The sequence below is a fragment of the Myxine glutinosa genome, chromosome 9 (assembly GCF_964187855.1).
Source record: "Myxine glutinosa chromosome 9, kmMyxGlut1.1, whole genome shotgun sequence".
NCBI classification, from domain to species: domain Eukaryota; kingdom Metazoa; phylum Chordata; class Myxini; order Myxiniformes; family Myxinidae; genus Myxine; species Myxine glutinosa.
Window position 1 is genome coordinate 56,698,131 of NC_136269.1, and position 23,502 is coordinate 56,721,632.

At 40.4% G+C, this 23,502-nt stretch overlaps 1 protein-coding gene across 6 annotated transcripts in view; it reads right to left on the reverse strand.

The window, feature by feature from the left end:
* Positions 1 to 23,502, reverse strand: part of LOC144893616 (uncharacterized) — an 87,707-nt gene that overhangs the window by 12,340 nt on the left and 51,865 nt on the right. For all 6 annotated transcript variants that reach the window (XM_078784352.1, XM_078784353.1, XM_078784354.1 and 3 more), the window contains one exon: positions 18,563 to 18,634. In XM_078784352.1, the coding sequence (XP_078640478.1) occupies positions 18,563 to 18,634 (72 nt within the window). The remainder of the gene's footprint in view (positions 1 to 18,562; positions 18,635 to 23,502) is intronic.

Sequence of the window (23,502 nt, forward strand, 5' to 3'; positions counted from 1 at the left end):
ATGGGTGAACTTATTTGTGGACAATAGTGTCCTCGCTGTCAGACAAAACGGTCACGGATGGTCACTTGAACCTTCAATGGTCACTTCATAGCACAGCTGTTGAACAGCCGTTTTGACTGTCAGTGATTAGCCAAGGGGTATGGGATGATTTTAATGAGCTGCACGTGATGTCTTAATATTGGCTTTAAAAAGGCCAGTGCAAAATGGGCATTTTGACCGAAAGATTTGACCATTTTGACCAACTTAAAAAAGACCGAAAACACAAAAGAAACTTACCACCTTTGAAACCTTTAAATCTCAACAATAACACTGCGTATAGTAAATGTGTGAACTTATTTGTGGACAATAGTGTCGTCACTGTCAGACAAAACGGTCACGGATGGTCACTTGAACCTTCAATGGTCACTTCATAGCACAGCTGTTGAACAGCCGTTTTGACTGTCAGTGATTAGCCAAGGGGTACGGGATGATTTTAATGAGCTGCACGTGATGTCTTGATATTGGCTTTAAAAAGGCCAGTGCAAAATGGGCATTTTGACTGAAAAATTTGACCATTTTGACCATTTTGACCAACTTCAAAAAGGCTGAAAACGCAAAAGAAACTTACCACTTGTTTGAAATGTAATAAAATTGTAACAGTTCAAAATAAAACAAACCAACAATTGCTAATTGAAACATTGGCATTTTATTGATGACATGTCAAGTTTTTGACCAAGATACACCATCTCATCAGTTTGTTCTGCAGTACAGAACAGCACAGGGTGCAATGTCAGTCCCCTTTCAATAGCGTGTATGGCCACCATTGTTTTGGATACAGGCAGTGCATCGTCGGCGTATACTGCCTACCAGTCTTTGGATGGATTGCTGCTGGATTCTGTCCCACTCAGTCCTCAATGTCTGAAGCAGCTCTGCCCGTGTCCTGGCCCTGCCAACTACGCGTCTCCCAAGCTCATCCCACAGGTGCTCTATGGGATTCAGGTCAGGGGAGAGCGCAGGCCACTGCATGGTGTTAATGTTCTCGCCTTGGAGAAATGCAGTGGTAAAGCGAGCAGCATGGGGACGAGCGTTGTCATGCTGAAAGGTTCTCAGTTCTGGGTGGTCTAGCAGGAATGGCAGCAGATGAGGTCGCAGGATGTTATCCACATACCGCTGGGCGTTAAGATTCCCATCCACAACCACCAGTGGCATCCTGCACCGGCCTGATATGGCGGCCCACACCATCACACTTGGGCCACCCCACCTATTGGCTTGACGCACGCAACAATCGGCATATCGCTCGCCAGTTCTTCTCCAGACACGCTCACGCCCATCAGGACTGTCCACACAGAACCTTGACTCATCGCTGAAAGCGACCTCGTTCCACTGCGCCAAGGTCCACCGCTGATGCTGCTGGCACCATCTCTGACGGTTGCGGCGATGGGCAACCGTCATCACGGGGCCTCTGTGTGGTCTTCTGGCAGTCAGACCATAGTCATGCAGTCGTCTTCGTGCAGTATCATTGGACATCCGTGGGTTTGCACGCCCCGGAGTTTCTGCCGCAGTGCGGGATGCTGGACGGAATTGATCCCGCAGGTGACTTCGGACCATCTGCCTGTCCTGCCTTGCAGTGGTGACTCTTGGCCTCCCTGATCGAGGTCTGTCATCTGCAGAGTTGTGGAGGGTGTCTCTGTCCACCAGAGCCGATATCGCCTGGTGTGAACAGCCAAGGCGACATGCCACCTCACGGTAGCTCAGTCCGCCTTGCAGCATGCCCAGGGCACGCTGCCGTTGATCCCTTGACAATCATGGCATGTTGATTGAAATGCCCATTTTGCACTGGCCTTTTTAAAGCCAATATCAAGACATCACGTGCAGCTCATTAAAATCATCCCGTACCCCTTGGCTAATCACTGACAGTCAAAACGGCTGTTCAACAGCTGTGCTATGAAGTGACCATTGAAGGTTCAAGTGACCATCCGTGACCGTTTTGTCTGACAGTGAGGACACTATTGTCCACAAATAAGTTCACACATTTACTACACGCAGTGTTATTGTTGATATTTAAAGGTTTCAAAGGTGGTAAGTTTCTTTTGCATTTCAGTATATATATATATATATATATATATATATATATATATATATATATATATATATATATATATATATATATATATATATATATATATATATACACTAGCCGAAAGCACCCGGCGTTGGCCGGGTTCTTTTTGAATGAATTTACGACTATAATTCAGCTTTTACTCGCGGCGGTAGAAGATTGACTACTATAATTCAGCTCAGCTTTTAATTGCGAAATTGGCCCAGCCCGGCCAAGGCGGCCTCGACCGGCCTTGCCACTGAGCCTATAACCTTCCCGGGGCCCGTCCCGACATTTTTAGATCTTTTTGAATGAATTTACTACTATAATTCAGCTTTTACTCGCGGCCGTAGAAGATTGACTTCTATAATTCAGCTCAGCTTTTAATTGCGAAATGGGCCGAGCCCGGCCGAGGCGGCCTCGACTGGCATCGCCACCGAGCCTAAAACCTTCGCAGGGTCCGTCCCGACATTTTTTGTGTCAGAGGTTTCCTCGACGGAAGCCTCTCCTCAGTGAAAGACACATGAAAGCCCGCTTAGAGTTTGCCAAAAAGCACCTAAAGGACTCTCAGATTGTGAGAAACAAGATTCTGTGGTCTGATGAAACCAAGATTGTACTGTTTGGCTTCCATCTGGCCACTCTGCCATAAAGCCCAGATCGGTGGAGCGTTGCAGTGATTGGTTGTCCTTCTGGAAGTTTCTCTCATCTCCACACAGGATCTCTGGAGCTCAGCCAGAGTGACCATCGGGTTCTTGGTCACCTCTTACCAAGGCCCTTCTCCCCCGATTGCTCAGTTTGGCTGGGCGGCCAGCTCTAGGAAGAGTCCTGGTTGTTCCAAACTTCTTCCATTAAGAATTATGGAGGCCACTGTGCTCTTGGGAACCTTTAATGCAGCAGAGATTTTTTTGTAGGCTTCCCCAGATCTGTGCCTCGACACAATCCTGTCTCTGAGCTCTACAGGCAGTTCCTTCGACCTCATGGCTTGGTTTTTGCTCTGATATGCATTGTCAGCTGTGAGACCTGATATAGACAGGTGTGTGCCTTTCCAAATCATGTCCAATCAATTGAATTTACCACAGGTGAACTCCAATCAAGGTGTAGAAACATCTCAAAGATGATCAAGAGAAATGGAAGGCACCTGAGCTAAATTTCAAGTGTCATAGCAAAGGGTATGAATACTTATGTCAATGTGATATTTCAGTTTTTTCTTTTTAATACATTTGCAAAACTTTCTAAAATCCTGTTTTCTCTTTGTCATTATGGGGTATTGAGTGCAGATTGATGACAGAAAAAATGAATTTAAACGATTTCAGCATAAGGCTGCAACATAACAAAATGTGAAAAAAGTGAAGGGGTCTGAATACTTTCTGAATGCACTATATATGTATATATACATATCTATATACATATATATATATATATATATATATATATATATATATATATACACATCTATATACATATATATATATGTGTATATATATATATACACAATATATATACAGTATATATATAATACATATCTATATATATATATATATATATATAATATATAATATATATATAATATATATAATATATATAATATATATATAAATCTATAATATGTAATATATATATATATATATATATATATATATATATAATATAATATAATATTATATATATATATATATATATATATATATATATATACACATTTATTTATTTATTTATTTATTTATATATTACATGGAGGCATGAAAAGTTGTCACACTCAGAATTACTTGAACAATGATTTATATCAAGTAGGAGCTGGAAGATAGTTGCCGTAAAGGTGCGTGGCTCCCAATTTCAACGCTTTATTTGGCAGTTCATTCCATCTTCATATTGTTCAAGGAAAAAAGGCATACAGTACGTCTTCAAGTTATAGTAACAGAGCTCGATGATAAATTTGTTTCGTAAAAATTTCCATTAAAAAATCAACTTTGATATTATGTGGTATTATGTGTAGATCAATGAAAAAAAAAATCTCAATTTAATTCATTTTAAATTCAGGCTGCAAGGCAACAAAATGTGAAAAAGTCAAGGGGTGTGAATGCTTTCTGAAGGTATTGTGTGTGATCAGATGAGAATGCCAAAGAGGTCAACCCACAGTGACACAATTCAATATCACTTTAAACTGTAGAAATTGATTTTTATTTATAAATGTCAACCTTTTGTGAAATATCAATGCATGTATTACTCATCCACCCTGAAGACAATGTAAGGATTATAAAACTATTTTAAAACTAGAACGGCACTCAGTAGAGAGCATACCTCCACCTGGTTGGCCATATCACTCAATGGTGAAGAATCACTTAAAAAAATTAAATAATCATATCCGAATCCATATTCAGATCTTCACCAAAATCTAATATACAGTCACGTGAAAAAGTAAGTACACCCCATGTAAAGTTTTGACTTTTTCAACATATTTCAACATACAGCTATTTGATCTTCATTTCAACAATATTGATAGATAAAGGTGATATAATATAACAAATATCATGAAACATTTACATTTTGTAGTCCACTGTATAATTTAAATAAACATAAATGCAAATTTCGCAAGTGGAAAAAGTAAGTACACCCCGACATTTATCACTACTTCAAATATGTAAAATTAGAATCATGTGCACCAGCTCAGGTGCAAATGATTAGAACATCGTTAGAGAGGATCTTGGAGGAACCTGTCTTATTTAAACCTCAGACATTTAGTTTGGTTTGCTCTTTGTTGTTGAAGTGTTCGGCGTCACCATGCCTCGATAAAAAGAGCTCTCTGAGGCCTTCAGAAAGAAGGTTATAGATGCCTAAGAGTCTGGGAAGGGATTTAAAAAGATCTCCAAACAATTTGAAATCAATCATTCGACTGTCCGGAAGATCATCTACAAGTGGAGAAGATTCCAAACAACTGCCAACTTGTTCAGGCCAGGCCGCCCCAGCAAGTTCAGCCCGAGAGCAGACCGCAAGATGCTGAAAGAAGTCTCTAAGAACCCCAGAATGTCATCACGGGACCTACAGGTAGCTCTTGCCACTGTTGATGTCAAAGTGCACGAGTCTACCATTAGAAAGAGGCTGCACAAATTTGATCTACATGGGAGGTGTGCCAGGAGGAATCCTTTGCTCTCCAGAAAGAACATCAGGGCAAGACTAAAGTTTGCCAATGAACACGTAGGCAAAGACCAGCACTTCTGGAACAATGTGCTCTGGACAGATGAGTCAAAGGTAGAGCTATTTGGCCAAAGTACCAGAAGACATATTTGGTGAAAACCAAAGACAGCATTTGACCACAAGAACGTGATACCAACTGTAAAGCATGGTGGTGGAAATATTATGGTTTGGGGCAGCTTTGCTGCATCAGGGCCTGGGCAGCTCACCATTATAGAATCCACTATGAATTCTTCATTGTACCAGAGGGTGCTTGAGGATAATGTGAGGCCATCTGTCGGAAAGTTGAAGCTCAACCGAAGGTGGACCTTGCAACATGACAATGACCCTAAACATACCAGTAAATCCACCAAGGAATGGCTGAAAAGAAAGAAATGGAGGGTTCTGGAATGGCCAAGTCAAAGCCCGAATCTAAATCCCATCGAGATGTTGTGGGGGGATTTGAAACGAGCTGTGCATGCAATAAACCCCTCGAACATCGCACTGCTGAAAGAATTCTGCATGGAGGAGTGGGCAAAAATTTCTCCCAGTCGATGTCAGAGACTGGTAGACAGTTCTAAGAAATGCCTACTTGAGGTTGTTTCGGCCAAAGGGAGCAATACCACCTATTAGAGTCAAGGGTGTACTTACTTTTTCCACATGCGAAATTTGCATTTATGTTTATTTAAATTATACAATGGACTACAAAATGTAAATGTTTCCTGATATTTGTTATATTATATCACCTTTATCTATCAATATTGTTGAAATGAATATCAAATAGCTGTATGTTGAAATATGTTGAAAAAGTCAAAACTTTACATGGGGTGTACTTACTTTTTCACTTGACTGTATTTGTCCTTGTCAGACACCCAAGCGGTCCACCAGGTTTCGTCCAAATCCGTCCATAACTTTTTGAGATATCCTGCTATGTATCGTTTTTGGCCCTATCTCCCAATGGTGAAGAATCACTGAAATAATTCTATTAGCCGCATCCGGATCTTCACCAAAATCTAATCATTTCGTCCTTGTGACTTACGCTACATCTCTGCCAAATTTCATCCGAATCCGTCCACAACTTTTTGAGATATTTTGTTCACAAACAAACAAACAAACGGACAGGCAAACAGACAGACAGGGGTGAAAACATAACCTCCATCCACCTTTGGTGGCGGAGGTAAAAATGAACAATAAAACACACACGAGCATTGTGAGGTACACTTATGTTTCCCGACGCCTTTGGTCTTGCATGAGATAAATGTGGAAGTACATGCATGCACACACACGAGTGTAATGGTTTCCTTTCATAAAGGAAGATGGCTCTTCACATGAAACATGAACATTACCTGGTAAATTTGTTTAAAGTGTAGAAGCTGCTGCCCAAACAACAACCACAGTCTAAGTAGTGTAAGCCAACTGTCCACTGCAGGATACACTGCTTAGAGTGTGGTTGTTGATATCAGTTTACACTGCTTTCAGTGTGGTTGCATGCAATGTAGATAGGTCTGCAGGAAGTGTAACCTGATATCAAGGAGTCTCCAACAAGATTAGATCACCTGCTAACCACAGTCCAGGCATGAATTTGGAATTTGTTCAGAGTGCACGTGACAGTTCACCTACTCTTCATGAAAGATGCCCCTTAAGGCTGGCAGACGGGGAAACCCAGTTTAACAATTATTTGGGGAAGGGCGCACACATTGAGGCTTTGCCCTGCATGTGAAACACCAGAATGTCAGTTTATAGCTGGGCCAACTTTCAAACCCCGCAAGACAGGTCAGAGGCGAGTGTGCGTACCTCTTGGCTATCCTGCAAGCCCATGGTGCCTGAAAACGCCAGGTATTGACCATGGAATCATTTCGTATTGCACTAGCAGAAAAAAAAACCACGCTGCTCCAATGTGTGGGTGAAGCTTTTACATCATTAGTTTCGGTTGATGAGTAAAAAAATTTTTACATCAAAAGCTCAAGCAAAAGTAAGCCACAGTTTGCGCACAAAAAGGAAATCCAATAATTCTGCATTCACATGCACTCATCAATTTTTTAATGTCTTCAGAGATTGCTTATGTTGAATGCAAAATTCACTTATATATTGTTCTCCATGATGAAAGCATCCCATCTCTTCAACAAGAACTGCAGGTGGCGAGTACTGTACCTCAAACAACAAACAACAGGTATTTTAAGGCAATTTTCCTTGCAAGAGCGGGGTTTAGCCTTGCGGTCCCCATGACAATCTTCTCCATTTTGCCCTATTTTCTGCATCTCCCCTTGTTAACCCCCTTGCCCGCACTTCTTCTTCGACCATCTTTAGCCAAGTCTTTCTCGGTCTTCCCCGTCCTCTACTTCCTTCTACATTCATTTCCATCACTCTTCTCAAGCAGTCACTTTCATCCTTCCTCAACACATGACCAAACCATCTCAACCTGTTCCTCTTCACAACATCAATCACAGGCTGTATTCCCATCATCTTTCGCAATTCATCATTTGTCTTCCTCTCTCTCAACGATACTCCACACATCCACCAAACCATTCGCATTTCCACCCTTTCCAGCCTGTGTTGCTGCTCTATGTTCATTACCCATGTCTTGCTCCCATAAATCATAACACTTCTCACACATGCAGCATACACCTTTCCCATCAGCTTCAACGACACTCCCCTCCTCGTCAGCACGCCACTCAGTTCCCGAAACTTCTTCCATGCACATCTCACTCCAGCAACCGTTGCCGAGTCTGATCCACCTTCTCTATTCAGCATGTCTCCGAGGTAGCAAAATGTTTTCACACCTTCCAGCTTCACGCTGTCTCCAAGATCCAACTCAATATTTCCTCCATCTGCAGCTCCCTCTGTGCACACCTTACACTTGAATGTAGCTGCCACACTGGTTAATGACGCTCTCAAACCACTACATTTTTTATGAACCCATTCAGCGCACATTGTACATTGAATGGAGTTCACTCCGACACCCTTCCTGCACACAGCACACGGCCACTTCCCAGTTCTTTCCACCTCACCACATGCTTTACAACTTGCCATCACCTTCGTTTTTCCGATATTCACCTTCAGACCTTTTGTCTCCATACATTCCTTCCACTTGTTCATCTTCTCCTTCAGTCCATCCATACTTTCTGCAATCAACACCAGATCATCTGCATACAACAACTCCCACGGTAAACTCTCCTTTACGTTCCGAGCCAGCACCTCCATCACAGATACAAATAGTAGTGGACTTAGTACCGACCCCTGATGCACTCCCACCTTCACCTCAAGCTCACCACTGTTCCCGTCCTTTGTCCTTACAGCTGTGCGCGCTCTTTTGTACATTGCCATCACTGTACCTCAAACACGTAGAAAAAATGATTTGGGCAAATTAATGCATAGGTTAGCTACCAATCACTCTTGGTGGAGTTGAGAACTGGAATTGAAAATGATAATAGGAAAAGTTGACAAATTTTTTTCAAATTGATGCAGATCTTTCAAACACCGCAACCCCTCCACCACCCAATCTCCATCTCATCTCATCCCCTGTTAATTTCCTCACCTAATTTATTGTAATAAAATCTCAAACTTACGCCTAATACTATACAACGACTGTAATACTTTTAACAACCCAAATTATCCCCACCTTCTTGTGGGGTCATCTTGGGAAAGATTTTGGCCCAAGTCTTTCATGGACGGGCTGGCCAGGCCCGACATTCAACTAAAGGTGGCAGAAAATAGATATTTGGCCAGGGTACTGGCGAATTATTATTAGATATTTATTTTTTATTAGATATTAGATATTTTTTATTAGATATTAATTATTTATTATTTGGAAATTAGATATTTGGCCAGGGTGCTGGCGATTTATTATTAGATATTTATTTTTATTAGATATTTGATATTTATTATTAGATATTAGATATTTATTATTTATTATTTGGAAATTAGATATTTGGCCAGGGTGCTGGTGATTTATTATTAGATATTTATTTTTATTAGATATTAGATATTTATTATTAGATATTAGATATTTAATATTTATTATTTGGAAATTAGATATTTGGTCAGGGTGCTGGTGATTTATTATTAGATATTTATTTTTATTAGATATTTATTATTAGATATTAGATATTTATTATTTATTATTTGGAAATTAGATATTTGGCCAGGGTGCTGGCGATTTATTATTAGATATTTATTTTTTATTAGATATTAGATATTTATTGTTAGATATTTATTATTTATTATTTTTTGAAATTAGATATTTGACCAGGGTACTAGCGAATTATTATTAGATATTTATTTTTTATTATATATTAGATATTTATTATTAGATATTAGATATTTATTATTTGGAAATTAGATATTTGGCCAGGGTACTGGCGATTTATTATTAGATATTTATTATTCATTAGATATTAGATATTTATTATTAGATATTTATTATTTGGAAATTAGATATTTGGCCAGGGTGCTGGCGATTTATTATTAGATATTTATTTTTATTAGATATTAGATATTTATTATTAGATATTAGATATTTAATATTTATTATTTGGAAATTTGATATTTGGCCAGGGTGCTGGCAATTTATGATTAGATATTTATTTTTATTAGATATTTATTATTAGATATTAGATATTTATTATTTGGAAATTAGATATTTGGCCAGCGTGCTGGCGAATTATTATTAGATATTAATTTTTTTATTAGATATTAGATATTTATTATTTATTATTTGGAAATTAGATATTTGGCCAGGGTACTGGTGAATTATTATTAGATATTTATTTTTTATTAGATATTAGATATTTATTATTAGATATTAGATATTTATTATTTGGAAATTAGATATTTGGCCAGGGTACTGGCGATTTATTATTACATATTTATTTTTATTAGATATTAGATATTTATTATTAGATATTAGATATTTATTATTTGGAAATTAGATATTTGGCCAGGGTACTGGTGATTTATTATTAGATATTTATTATTTATTAGATATTAGATATTTATTATTAGATATTTATTATTTGGAAATTAGATATTTGGCCAGGGTGCTGGTGATTTATTATTAGATATTTATTTTTATTAGATATTACCTATTTATTATTAGATATTAGATATTTATTATTTATTATTTGGAAATTAGATATTTGGCCAGGGTACTGGCGATTTATTATTAGATATTTATTTTTATTAGATATTAGATATTTATTATTAGATATTAGATATTTATTATTTGGAAATTGGATATTTGGCCAGGGTACTGACGATTTATTATTAGATATTTATTTTTATTAGATATTTATTATTAGATATTAGATATTTATTATTTGGAAATTATATATTTGGCCAGGGTGCTGGCAATTTATTATTAGATATTAATTTTTTTATTAGATATTAGATATTTATTATTAGATATTATATATATATTATTTATTATTTGGAAATTAGATATTTGGCCAGGGTACTGGCGATGTATTATTAGATATTTATTATTTATTATTTATTAGATATTTATTATTAGATATTAGATATTTATTATTTGGAAATTAGATATTTGGCCAGGGTGCTGGCGATTTATTATTAGATATTTATTTTTATTAGATATTAGATATTTATTATTAGATATTAGATATTTATTATTTCTTATTTGGAAATTATATATTTGACCAGGGTCCAGGCTGGTGATTTGGGGGTATTTAACGTCCACCAACAACCGGTGATGGCAGACGGGTCCCACTGGCTTAACGCACCTCCGACAGACGGGGCACACATTGATTCATCGCCCTGCACGTGAAACACCGGGATGACATTTTATAGTTGGGTCGGGATTCAAACACAAGATAGGCAACTCAAAGGTGAGTGAGCACATCTCTAAGCTATCCTGGAAAGCTTTATAAAATCTCAATGCTGTACTATAAAATGCAAAATTAAATTCCTGATCACTTTGCTGATCTTCTTGTGCTATCTCTATTTGACACTTTTTAAATCTCCAATGGCATTTATAGCAAATGCCAAAACAGCATGGCAAGTGGCAGTGATAGAAATGGTATGTGAGCCTATTCCCAACAATCACTTATTCTTCAATCTCAAATGCTAAATGAGGAAACAAACGTGTTCAACAGTTAAGAAAATATCAACCAACGTAAAAATTGTGAATCTCAGTAGATCTGAAAAATGCCAAATAGTCCATGAGTTATAACCAGAAAATCCAAATATTGGTACCATCTTGAAGGGAAAAACATGGCGTTTTATTTTAATCACATGACATCTGTAGGTGACAAAAACACGATACTGGCCATGTTAGAGTGGCAGCTGCGTGGCCAGAAAAAAAAAAAGTGGGTAAATCCAAGTCAGCATCCAAAAACCTGTGAAAACTTCACTCTTTCATTCCTCTTTTCTCCCATCTCTGGAACAAACTCCCTCACTCTCTTCAATCCCACTCATCCCTCCAGGTCTTTAAAACAGCTGTTCACCACCATCTCTTATCTTCTCCCATCCAAAACCTTGATATTTTATACCTACACCTGTTAAGGGGTTGCTATCTTTATCAAAAACTCTCTTCCTCACTCGCCCTGCACTGCACTCTCTCCACCTCACCCCCAGGAATACCTCTGGCTACGGCTTCCCCTTCGCTCCCACCTCTTGTTCATATGTGTGTTGTACCGTCCACCAAACAGTGATGACTCCATCTACATCTCGCTGTCTGATGATATGGACCAACTTCTATCTACTCATCCCAACTCTCTCTTCCTCATATGTGGTGATTTCAACTGTCATCATGCCAGTTGGCTGGGTGTGGGTACCTCTCTCACCAGCCATGGCTCCTCAGCAAAGGACTTCTGCGACTCACTGGGACTGACACAATCTGTCAATTTCCCGACCCGGATCTCAGTCAACGGAACATCTTCTCTTCTGGACTTGGTTATGACTAACTTCCCTGAAAATGTCTGCTGCTCTTCTTCTGCTCCGATCGGATCATCTGATCATGTCCTTGTTAAAGTGGACATCTCTCTGACCATCCTCAGGGAGCCTGCTCAGCGTCGACGACTCTGGCATTTCACTCAGGCCAACTGGCACGGTCTTCAAGCAGCCATCAATCATCTGGACTGGTCTCCCATCTCTACCACCTCTGACATCAACTCATCCTGGGAATTCTTCCAAAGTAAATTGCTCTCTCTCATGCACAGATTTATCCCATCTCGTCTTCAGTTGTCATACCCTTCCTCCCGTCCATGGTACACGGAATCTTGTGGTGAGGCTGTTGCCCAGAAACAACTTGCCTTCGTCTCCTGGAAAGCAAATCCAACGGAAGGAAATCTCATTTCCTTTCACAAAGCCCGAAACAAGTGTGTGTCCACCCTCAGGAGAGCCAGGAAACAATATCTCTCCGTTCTCAAGACCGAACTCTCTTATCTGTCTCCCTCTTCCAAATCCTGGTGGCATCTGGTAAAATCAGTTTCTGGTGTTTGTTCCCCCTCCATCCCCTCCCTTACCTCAAACGGCTACACAGCTGACTCCGCACGTGAAAAAGCTGAATGCCTCAACTCTGTGTTTGCCTCTAAATCTTGTGTCCCAAACCCATCCCTCTCTGTACCCACCATACCCAGTCGTACCCTGCTGCTCCTGGACTCCGTGTCCTTTCCTCCTGACAAGGTGGAAAAGTTTCTGTCAACCCTCGACTCTGATTCTGCAACTGGACCCGACGGCATCAGCCCACGGGTCCTAAAATCCTGCTCTGCTGCTCTATCTCACCCTCTCTCTGTTCTCTTCACCCTCTCTTTTGCTCAAGGTCAACTGCCATCTGCTTGGAAATCAGCCAACATCACCGCTTTGCACAAAAAAGGTGCAAAAACAGATCCTAGCAACTACAGACCAATCAGCCTTCTCCCAATTATCAGCAAAGTCATGGAATCCATCATTGCTTCGGATATGAAATCTTTCCTCTTCTCCAATGGCTTGATCTCTGATCATCAATTTGGTTTCAGACCAGGTCACTCTACTCTGGACATGCTGCTTCTGCTGTCTCAACAATGGATGGAGGTCCTCAATGCCAAACAGTAAATTAGAGCTGTCTCCCTCGACATATCACGTGCCTTCGACACGGTCTGGCACCCCGCCCTGCTCACCAAACTCTCCTCCTTTGGTATCCATGGAAATCTCCACGCATGGCTGGCGGACTTCCTCTCTAGTCGTCGTCAACGTGTGGCCCTGAATGGGTTTCTCTCATCTCCTCTTCCTGTTCAGGCTGGAGTTCCCCAAGGCAGTGTTCTGGGCCCCGTGCTTTTTCTGGTCTTCATCAATGATCTCTCTGACTCTCTCGAAAATCCTCTCTATCTCTTTGCTGATGACTCCACTCTCTGCCGCTCCATTCCTCTTCCCTCAGATCGGCAGTCTGCTGCCTCCTCACTCTCTGAAGACCTGGACAAAATCACAGACTGGTCAAACAAGTGGAACATGTCTTTCAATCCTGACAAATCTCACACTCTTACTATGTCTCTCCGAAAAGATCGACTGGACAACCCTCCCATCTACTTTCTCAACAATCCTCTCCAAGAAGTTCTGTCGCTCAAGATTTTGGGTCTCACTATCTGCCATGATCTTTCTTGGGAAAACCACATTTCCAAGCTGGCCTCCAAAGCCAGTCGCCGACTGGGCATCCTCCGTCGTGCAAAGTCCTTCCTCGGCACACCTGAGCTCCTCACCACATACAAGGCTTTCATCCGCAGCTCAATGGAATACTGTTCTCCCCTATGGGCCGGTGCTCCTGCCTCACACCTAGCTCGGCTTCACGCTGTTGAAACCAAAGCTTTCAGAATTATTGGAATCTCCCGCGATGAAGCTATCTCTGAGGGCCTTTCACTCACTCACCGCAGGCAGGTAGGTGGTCTTTCTGTCTTCTACCGACTCCTCTCCGGCCTTGCACCCCCAGCTCTCTCTGTGCTCTGTCCCCCAAATATTCCTACAGGTCGCACAAGATCTGCCAGCAACCCTCTGATGGTTAAACTGCCGAAATCTCGGCTCTCTGCTCACCTTCACTCTTTCATTCCTCTTTTCTCCCGCCTCTGGAACAAACTCCCTCACTCCCTTCAATCCCACTCCTCCCTCCAGGTCTTTAAAACAGCTGTTCACCACCATCTCTTATCTTCCCCCATCCAAAACCTTGATCTTTTCTACCCCCGCTAATTCACCCCAGATCCACCTTGTTTGAAATTCCAACTTCTTTCCTGGAAGTCCTGGCAGTGTCCATATGTTTTATACCTCTCCCACCGCCCCCTTCCCACGCCCCCCCCCCCCCCCCAAAGCCCTCGCCCTCTCTCAGATCTCTCGATGTCTCCATGTCTCTCGGTCCCTGCTCTCAAATGTTGTGTTTGTGTCCTTCCCCCTCTCTCCCCATCTTGTCTACCGCTCCCTATGTTATATGTTTTATGTGTCGGTTTGTCTTTCTGTGTGATTAATGTTCGCTCTCTCACGAGCCTCGATCTTGTATACAAAAAAAAAAAAAAAAAGTCACTCCAGAGCCACTTTTCTGAAATATTGACTTCTTTCCTTGAAGTCTTAGCAGTGTCCATGTGTTTTTCTTTTACCTCTCCCACCCCCACCCCCCTTCCCACGCCTCCTCCCCCCAAGCCCTCTCCCTCCCACAGATCTCTCGATGTCCCTGCTCTCAAATGTTGTACTTGTATGCTTCCACCTGTCTCCCCATCTTGTCTCCCGCTCCCTTTATTTCGTCTTATGTGTCCGTTTGTTGTTTTTTGTCATTAATGTTCGCTTTTTCACGAGCCTCGATCTTGTATACAACAACAACAACAACAAAAAGTAAATCTTCACCATTGGGAGATAGGGCTAAAACCAACATATAGCAAGATATCTCAAAAAGTTTTGGACGGATTTGGACGAAACTTAGTGGACAGATTGGGTGTGTGACAAGGACAAATATATTCGATTTTGGTGAATATCCGGATCCAGATCCAGCTAGTAGAATTTTTAAAGTGATTCTTCACCATCGGTAGATAGGGCCAAAAACGATACATAGCAGGATATCTCAAAAAGTTGTGGGCGAATGATTTTGATTAAATGTGATTCTGTATTGTGATTTTCTGGTCTACTCTAGGATATAAAGCGTAAACTGTTCACCTGGTGGAGGTATGATCTCTACTGAGCGCCGTCCTAGTTTGGCCTATGTTTTCACATCCCCTATCATGACCAATGTCAAAATGCTGGGTTTTGCCCCCCGCTCCCCTCCTTGCCCCAACAATTTGGTCGTTTCTCGAGGTTCATGAAATCTATGCACATTGATAACCCCGCATCTCAGGGGTGTATTGTTCAAATTTAATCAAACTTGACATGTTGCTTCATGAAGTGTAATATCCAGATGAAGTATAGAGAGAATGTCAAGTTCACATTTTGTGTAATTATGCAATCTAATTAGCATACTACAAAATATGGTAATTCCTGTTTTCCTCATCTTGATATTAGTGAATAATGAACTACGTCAAATAAATTAGTTATCAAGCATGTTGAACTAACAATTACACATTATATTGAGAAAATATGGCTAGCCTGGAAGTTCATAATCAAACAACAGGCCTCAAGCAATAGCAAATTGATGGTGGAGACTCATGATTATTTGGTTATGAAGAAACTTTTCAGGTTCATTTCATTGACGTTGATTCATTTCAAATTGATTTAGGCCTGTGATTTGATTTCATTTGTTTTCTTCTGCTTCCCTCACTTATCTCTTTTGATGAACGTTCTGTAGATGTCTGGTGATGACGTCCAAGGAGAACCTCAATGTCACGTGGCTAGTAAGGTAAAGTTCATCAGGTTTGCGTGCTACATCATGCAGATTCAGTGTGGCACCTTCACCTTCCTGTTACGTACTCAACATCAAATTGAGAGATTGAAAAAGCTTAAAGAGATTCATGATTGGCTTTCCCAGCCTTCGGGTTCTAATCTGCGAATGGGAGAAGTCTGCGAACCGATTCCAAATGAATGCTCAGATGACCATGGCTATCATTGAGACTGCCATCGGAATAGATGATAAGGTATTGCACAAATGTAAAATCCTGAAATTAGGTTACCTGTGCAAGCACTATGTATACGTCTGTGATCACATGACTTGGCACATCCTTTCCAACGTTGATCATCGTGGATGTAAATTAAAGAGTAAGCTAGAGAAGCATGGTGTCTATGGAAACAAGCTGACATTTCGCAAACTGGACTACAAACGGAGGCTTCAGAGCTTCTATTGTGCAGCTCAAGTATCAGTGTTTTTTTTTGTTTTTTTTCAAAAAGTCAAAGTTTTCAAAAAGAAAGTTTTCAAAAAGTTTTTCAAACTCAAAGTTTACAAAAAAAAAAAAAAAAAGCATCAGTGTTGATGAAGCCTTTTCTTCTTGCAGAAACACGCTGTACAAATTATAGCGCAAGTAGATTCTTGAACTCAGACATCCTCTTGATTGAAAAATACTGCACTGAATTTTCAATGTTTGCGATGTATGTCCATGTTCTCTGCTGTTGTACTTGTGTGCTTCCCTCTCTCTCCCCATCTTGTCTCCCGCTCCCTTTATTGTATGTTTTGTGTGTCCGTTTGTCTTTTTTGTGATTGATGTTAGCTCTTACACGAGCCTCGATCTTGTAAAAAAAAACAAAAAAAAAACATTTGTTTTTTAAAAGCTGTCCTTCCCCTTCCCTTGATGTCACTCACAGTTCTACTCTGCTGTTGTTACTTCCCCCTTTCCATGTTGTTCCCTTCCCTTCTGCTCTAGCTTTTCCGCAAGCCTTGATCATGTACACAAAAGAAGGGAAAAAAAGCAGTTATATAACAGGAGTCATTACAATTAGGTGGTCATATGTCTGACGGGATGGTGCATTGGTTAGTGCACTTGCCTTGGAGCTGTTTGATTCGAGTCTGGGTTTGATTTCTGACCGGACGACAACCCGTGGTATTGGTGTTGTTTCATGGTTAGGTTGTTGGATCACAAAGTGTGTAGTCGCTTGAAGGGATGTTAAGCTGAGTATTCCATCTCCTTGTTGGATATAAAATATCCCACGTATCATTTATTTAGCGAAGTGTTTAGCGACGAAGAGGGGAGTTATCACAGGCATTCTCAACAAATTGCAAATACCTGCCACCTTTAGTGGAATCTGAAGCCTGGCCAACCAGATGGTGAAAAACTTGGGCCAAAAACTTTCCATGGCTAATCCAATAGGAATGTGAAAAAAACTGGAGGCATTAAAGAAGTACTAATAGGAGGATATAGGGTGGTCAAATTCAACAGTCTCTCTTTGTTCCGTGTCGCATCAAGTTGGGCTCTGTGGCTCTTAGCACGCACACTTGGCCGCAGTCTTTCATGAACTGGTCCGTCAGGATTGAGGTTTGAATCAAGCTGGTGGGAATTTGAAATTCCACCATGGTCCAGGTGATACCTTGCTGCCTGTTGTCGAAAGAGGCCAACATCTACCAACTAGAACGCCACTCAGTAGTGTTCTAGTTGGTAGATGCGCCACGTTCTAGTTGGTAGATGCGTAGAACGCCACCCAAAAAAATTTCCCCAAAAAATTCCTGGATCCGGAATAATATCCTGAGCTTCACCAAAAACTAATCAATTCTTCCTTATCCCAAGGGCAATCATCCCACCAACTTTCATCCAAATCCGTTCAGAACTTTTCCAGATATCTTGTCCACAAACACACGAACACACACACACACACGGACACGAGTGAATGCATTACTCCCTGGCGGGAGTAACTAATGCTAAATGAAGGACCCTCAGCATGAGGTCATCTTGAGAGGTGATGCGCTTTGTGATGCAATGCCCTGCCTGCAAAGCACCAGCCAGACAGTTTCTAGTCAAGTTGGGAACCCAGCGCAGACAAGACAACTCAAAAGTGCGCGCACTATTTCCGCACCATCTCGTCTGACCGGTAAAGACGACACTCAAAACTTACAAAGAATCTAGATATTGCCTGAAATTCTCGTCAAAAATATTATTATTCTAATTATTCTTGTGAAATATGCCATTGGATTATTTTTGCCATCCATGAGTTAGAGCACAGCAAGTGAAACAGTTAAAAACAAAAATGAAAAGCCATGGAATTAATGGAATCAAGCTAAAGTCGATAAAGTAAGGCAGCATGTTTTTACTCCTTCGACATAAACCATTCAATGTCACATACAACACGACAAATAAGTACTGCACACAGATCCCCCAATATTAAATTGTCATTGTTTTTGTATATGGCAATCTGTGCTTTTATTGCCATTTTGATTTCATATCTTCCCCCTAACCACCATCTCTCAGTCATGCTGCTCCATTCAACCAAGCAAACCTGAAAGGGCTGTCTTCCCTGCAGAGAAGAATCTTCCATTCCAACTCTGGGCCCGTCAGCGACACCTGCAATCTGCCAATATAAAAACAGCCAGGACAACATGTTCAGCCAGTTTAAATGGGAAATCGAGGTCAAATAGAGGTCATACTATTCCGCATCAAGTTGTTCCACGTATGAAATATAATTACTGTATTACAAGACGTGGCTCTTGGTCATGGTGTGGGAAGTTAAAGATTACAAGACGTGGTTAAAGATTACAATTACAAGACGTGGCTCTTGGTCATGGTGTGGGAAGTTAAATACAATATTTTCACCTGAAGTATAGACTCAAACTACCGAAAAGTAAAAAAAAACAAAAAAAAACCTTGCCTTTTGATGTCTATCATCAAGGTGTACTTTTCTTTTTGATCTATTTTTCACTTCCTGAAATTTATGGCATGCGCTTCTGTGACCCATCCGAGAAGCAAATATAAATATGACAGTTTTTTAAATTTATTTTGTATATAGTCGAGAGACTCGTGGATGGTTCGGCTGTATGCGACGTGATTTGTGCCTCACTGCTCCACCAGATAAGGAGGTATAAATCAGTATTAAACAGACTAGGTTTGCATGGCCATAGGTAAACAATTATTAGTCTACCAGCCAAATCTGAATTCAGCATCCTTGCACAAGTGGCCGAGTATAAAAATGCCAATGATGCCAGCTGTTGTCGGGGTCTATGTGGGCCATCACCAGGGTGGATGTGGGGTCTCAAAGTGGTGCAATTATTTCTTACAGAACCGTTTCCAAGGTCACCACCAAAGATTAATACATTTGTTCTAACTTAGAACTTTCTTAATATAGAAGCTAGAAACACAGTTCTGCTGTTGAATGAAAGGTCTGATCATCCACTACACAACGATGTCCTTTATTGCTATTGTGCAGATAATTTGCATACAATTAAGACGTCACAAACATGCAAAATAGTCTTTAAAAATTTTTCCACGTTTTATATATACAAGAATATTATTTCTTTTTTTATAATCTAGATATATGATTATTTTTGATAATCTAGATATATTTGCTACTCAATGACACTATAATGTGCTGCAAAGATAAACCAAAAAATGCACTGCGATTATATAAAATCATACTAAAATACGCAACTTGGTGTCTGTCTGTCTGTCTGATGATTTTTTGACCGCGATACATTCCGTCGTTACTTATCCAATCTCAACCAAACTTGACAGGATGACTAAGGGTTGCACAATGAAGGTTGTAGCGCATTCATTTGCTCCCCTCCCCAAGGGGGTTTTCTCCCCCGAGCGGGTTTTCCCCACCATTGCCGTCAATGGGGTTGCACGTTGAGGTGTATATCCATGTTAAGTTAGCTTTATCATGGCGTTTTTTCCAAGGCCGCTTCTAATAACAAAACAAATGATAATAGCATAATATTAATGTTATTACAAAACAATATTAATAGCCGGCGAAGCCGGTGTTGTCAATAAACGAGTACGTATTATGTTGAAAACCTGATTATGCCTTGGCTCGAGAATCCGAAGCGCAGTGGGCGCAGCCATCTTGCGGAGGCGGAAGTATGCATAACAAATTTAAAACGTTCATTAGGAGTTTCTTTCACCCGTCGTCGTTTGATTCACAATCTTATGCACCTCCGATGTATTAATAAAATAATTTAAGACAAACATCGGCCCGCACGGGCCTGGTTATCTTCAACAAAACGCGTCACCAAACACCGGACCCAATGAGAGTCGAGCATTTGCAAAAATATTTCTAAAATGAAAGCGCTCACTGGATGGAGTGCTGGAGACAGCCATCGACCGGATGCGGAAGTTTGCATAAAACAATTGCGAAAAAGTTCAATAGGAGTTTGTTTCACCCGTCGTTCTTTGATTCACAATCTCATGAAACCTCTAATTAGTAATTAAAATACGTTAAGACCAACCTCATTATCTTCAACGAAAATCGTCATCAAACACCAGAACCAATTATTATTACGCGTTTCGGACGGTGAAAACGGCGTCAAATATTCTAAAATTGACGAAGAATTATTTTTTAGAAATCTCACGGCCGTACGGGATAGTTTTTCACGGCCAGAAATATGGTATAAGCGGTTTACATATTTAGTTTAGAAATACGGATAGTTTTTCACGGCCGGAAATATCCGAAGTTGAGATGGAATTCACCGAATTAATCACTGCAAGCTAACGTCTTCTGGTGGACGAAGCTGCCGTGCCCGGAGAGTCAGAGAACCAGCCCTGGCGCCTGACAGTGACTGAAGTTAGAAGACTACACACTTACTGTGAAAACGTATGTTAAGCCCAGTTAAAAATAGACCTTAAGCTAGCACATCGTATAGTTACTTCCTTAAGCTTCTTGTGACATTTATTGTATTGTATGCAGGTATTGCCATTGGGGAGGACTGTCTGCTCTTCTCTTTTACCAAGTCTTACCAGGTATGGTACCTACTACACCTACCTACTACCAACTACCTACCTACCTACTACCAACTACCTAACCTACTGATGCTATGGTGATGGGTAAAATAGTGGCAAGAGGTATGCAGGTATTGGGGAGGACTGTCTGCTCTTCTCTTTTACCAAGTCTTACCATGTATGGTACCTACTACACCTACCTACTACCAACTACCTACCTACCTACCTACTACCAACTACCTAACCTACTGATGCCATGGTGATGGGTAAAATAGTGGCAAGAGGTATGCAGGTATTGGGGAGGACTGTCTGCTGTTCTCTTTTACCAAGTCTTACCAGGTACGGTACCTACTACACCTACCTACTACCAACTACCTACCTACTACCAACTACCTACCTACCTACTACCAACTACCTAACCTACTGATGCCATGGTGATGGGTAAAATAGTGGCAAGAGGTTTTGGCTTCGCCGGCTCATTGCGGCTTTGCAGTCGGTACTAGTACCAATAATATCCCACCTCCCCAAAGGGTTTTTCCTCCTGGAACAAACGTAGATTTAACGTTTATAAATAGCTTATCATGCCGTTTTCATGGGAGCAACGGCCCAATGGCCTCTACCTGCAGTAAAAAAAAATTATAAACCACAAACACATTATTAGCTTTTTAAAGAGTCACTAATGCTGTTTATGACACTAAATAAAGAAATTTGGAGGAATCTCACCACCCGTGAGGTAAGTTTTACTTACAGAACTGAGTGAAGATGTACTGTACTCTATATACACCACAAGGGTTGGGTTAATAACATGGCTCTTCCTGCCACTAACGTGGTGCTTTTTGAAAAAAACTTTTGAAACTCGGTCCTGCTGTTAAACACGAAACTGAAAGGGAGGAAGCCCAGGTTGTGCTCATTTGCCAAGCAGCTAGCTAGCACTTGCCAAGCCAGCCATTTCTTAACGGTTTTGAATGGAGTGCTTGCTCGAATGCTTAAACCACTTGGCGATCTCTCCACAAGAAACTTGGTAAATGAACACACACCCAATGTTCTTGAGACCCGACCATAGATCGACTGTAATCTATATACCCCAAAGAGGAATGACCCTTCCTGCCGCTCCCGTAGTGAGCGAGTGTACTCGTGTAAAAAAAAAAATTTAAGGACTATTTTGCATGTTTGTGACATCATAATTGAATGCAAATTAGCTCCACAATAGCAGTAAAGGACACCATTGTGTAGACGAGGGTCTGACATTTCATTCAACACCAGAATTGTGTTTCTAGCTTCTATGATCATAATAAAGTTCGATGAGTTAGAACGAATTTAGTATTTTTGGTGGTTACCATGGAAACGGTTCTGTAAAGGATTATTGCACCACTTTCAGACCCTACATCCACCCTGGTGATGGTCCACATAGACTCCCCTAACAGCTGGTACCATTGGCATTTTTCTACCCGACCACTTGTGCTAACTCCTTAAAATAGGCCTCTTTTCAGATTTGGCTGGTACACAATATGTGGTGTGTCATCTTGATGAGCTCATAACAAGAGCGAAACCACTGTTGACATCTCCACTGTCTTTAGTTGAGACCTTTAAATCCTCTGTCTTTAAAATAGACTCGAGTGCGCTCTGCTGAAGCCATGCAGGTCAGAGGCAAAGTGGGACACGTGCACATGGCGTGTAAAGCGGTAATGCATTTATCGGGTCAGAAGGGTTCCATTTTGGTTTATAAATACAGGCGATGTCCCTTGACCTCTGACGGGACTCGATGTATATATATATATATATATATATATATATATATATATATATATATATATATATATATATATATATATACATATATATATATATATATATATATATATATATATATATATATATATATATATATACATATATATATGACGATTCTTTTTCACATCATGATGATGTATATGGCTGCCGAAGCAGTTTCCTGGCTATTGGGCGCAATCCTGGACAGGTCGCCACTCCGATACAGGATACTCGAATTGCTAATTCATCCCAGTAAGCTGGTACTCATTTTGCCAATTTGAAAGAATAACAGTTTGAGTCAGAATGACAGGCTTTAACTCAAGGCCCTAGGATCTTAAGCCAGCCACATTAACCGTTAAGTCAACACCAGGCTTACAGCTAATTCATTGGCTATAACTATTCAACACTTGTCAATTAAGGCAAAAAATCAATAAAACAGGGCGAAATAAACATCAAACTGAGAAAAGGTTAGAACGAGTGGCAAGGTGCTAAAAATATGTCACAAAACAGCCCGAGGGCCACGTTCCCATAGTTTCCATGGTTTGAAGACTTCATAAATGCCAACGTGGGCATGAACAATGGTATCCAGAACAAATTCTCCACTTGGACAATGCATTCATCCAGCTTGTGCTGGATGAGGTGTTCTGGATAATAAAGATGATGCTTTATTTCCAACATATTTGATTATGAAAACACTTATTGATTATGTGTATACAGTCGTGGCCAAAAATATTGGCA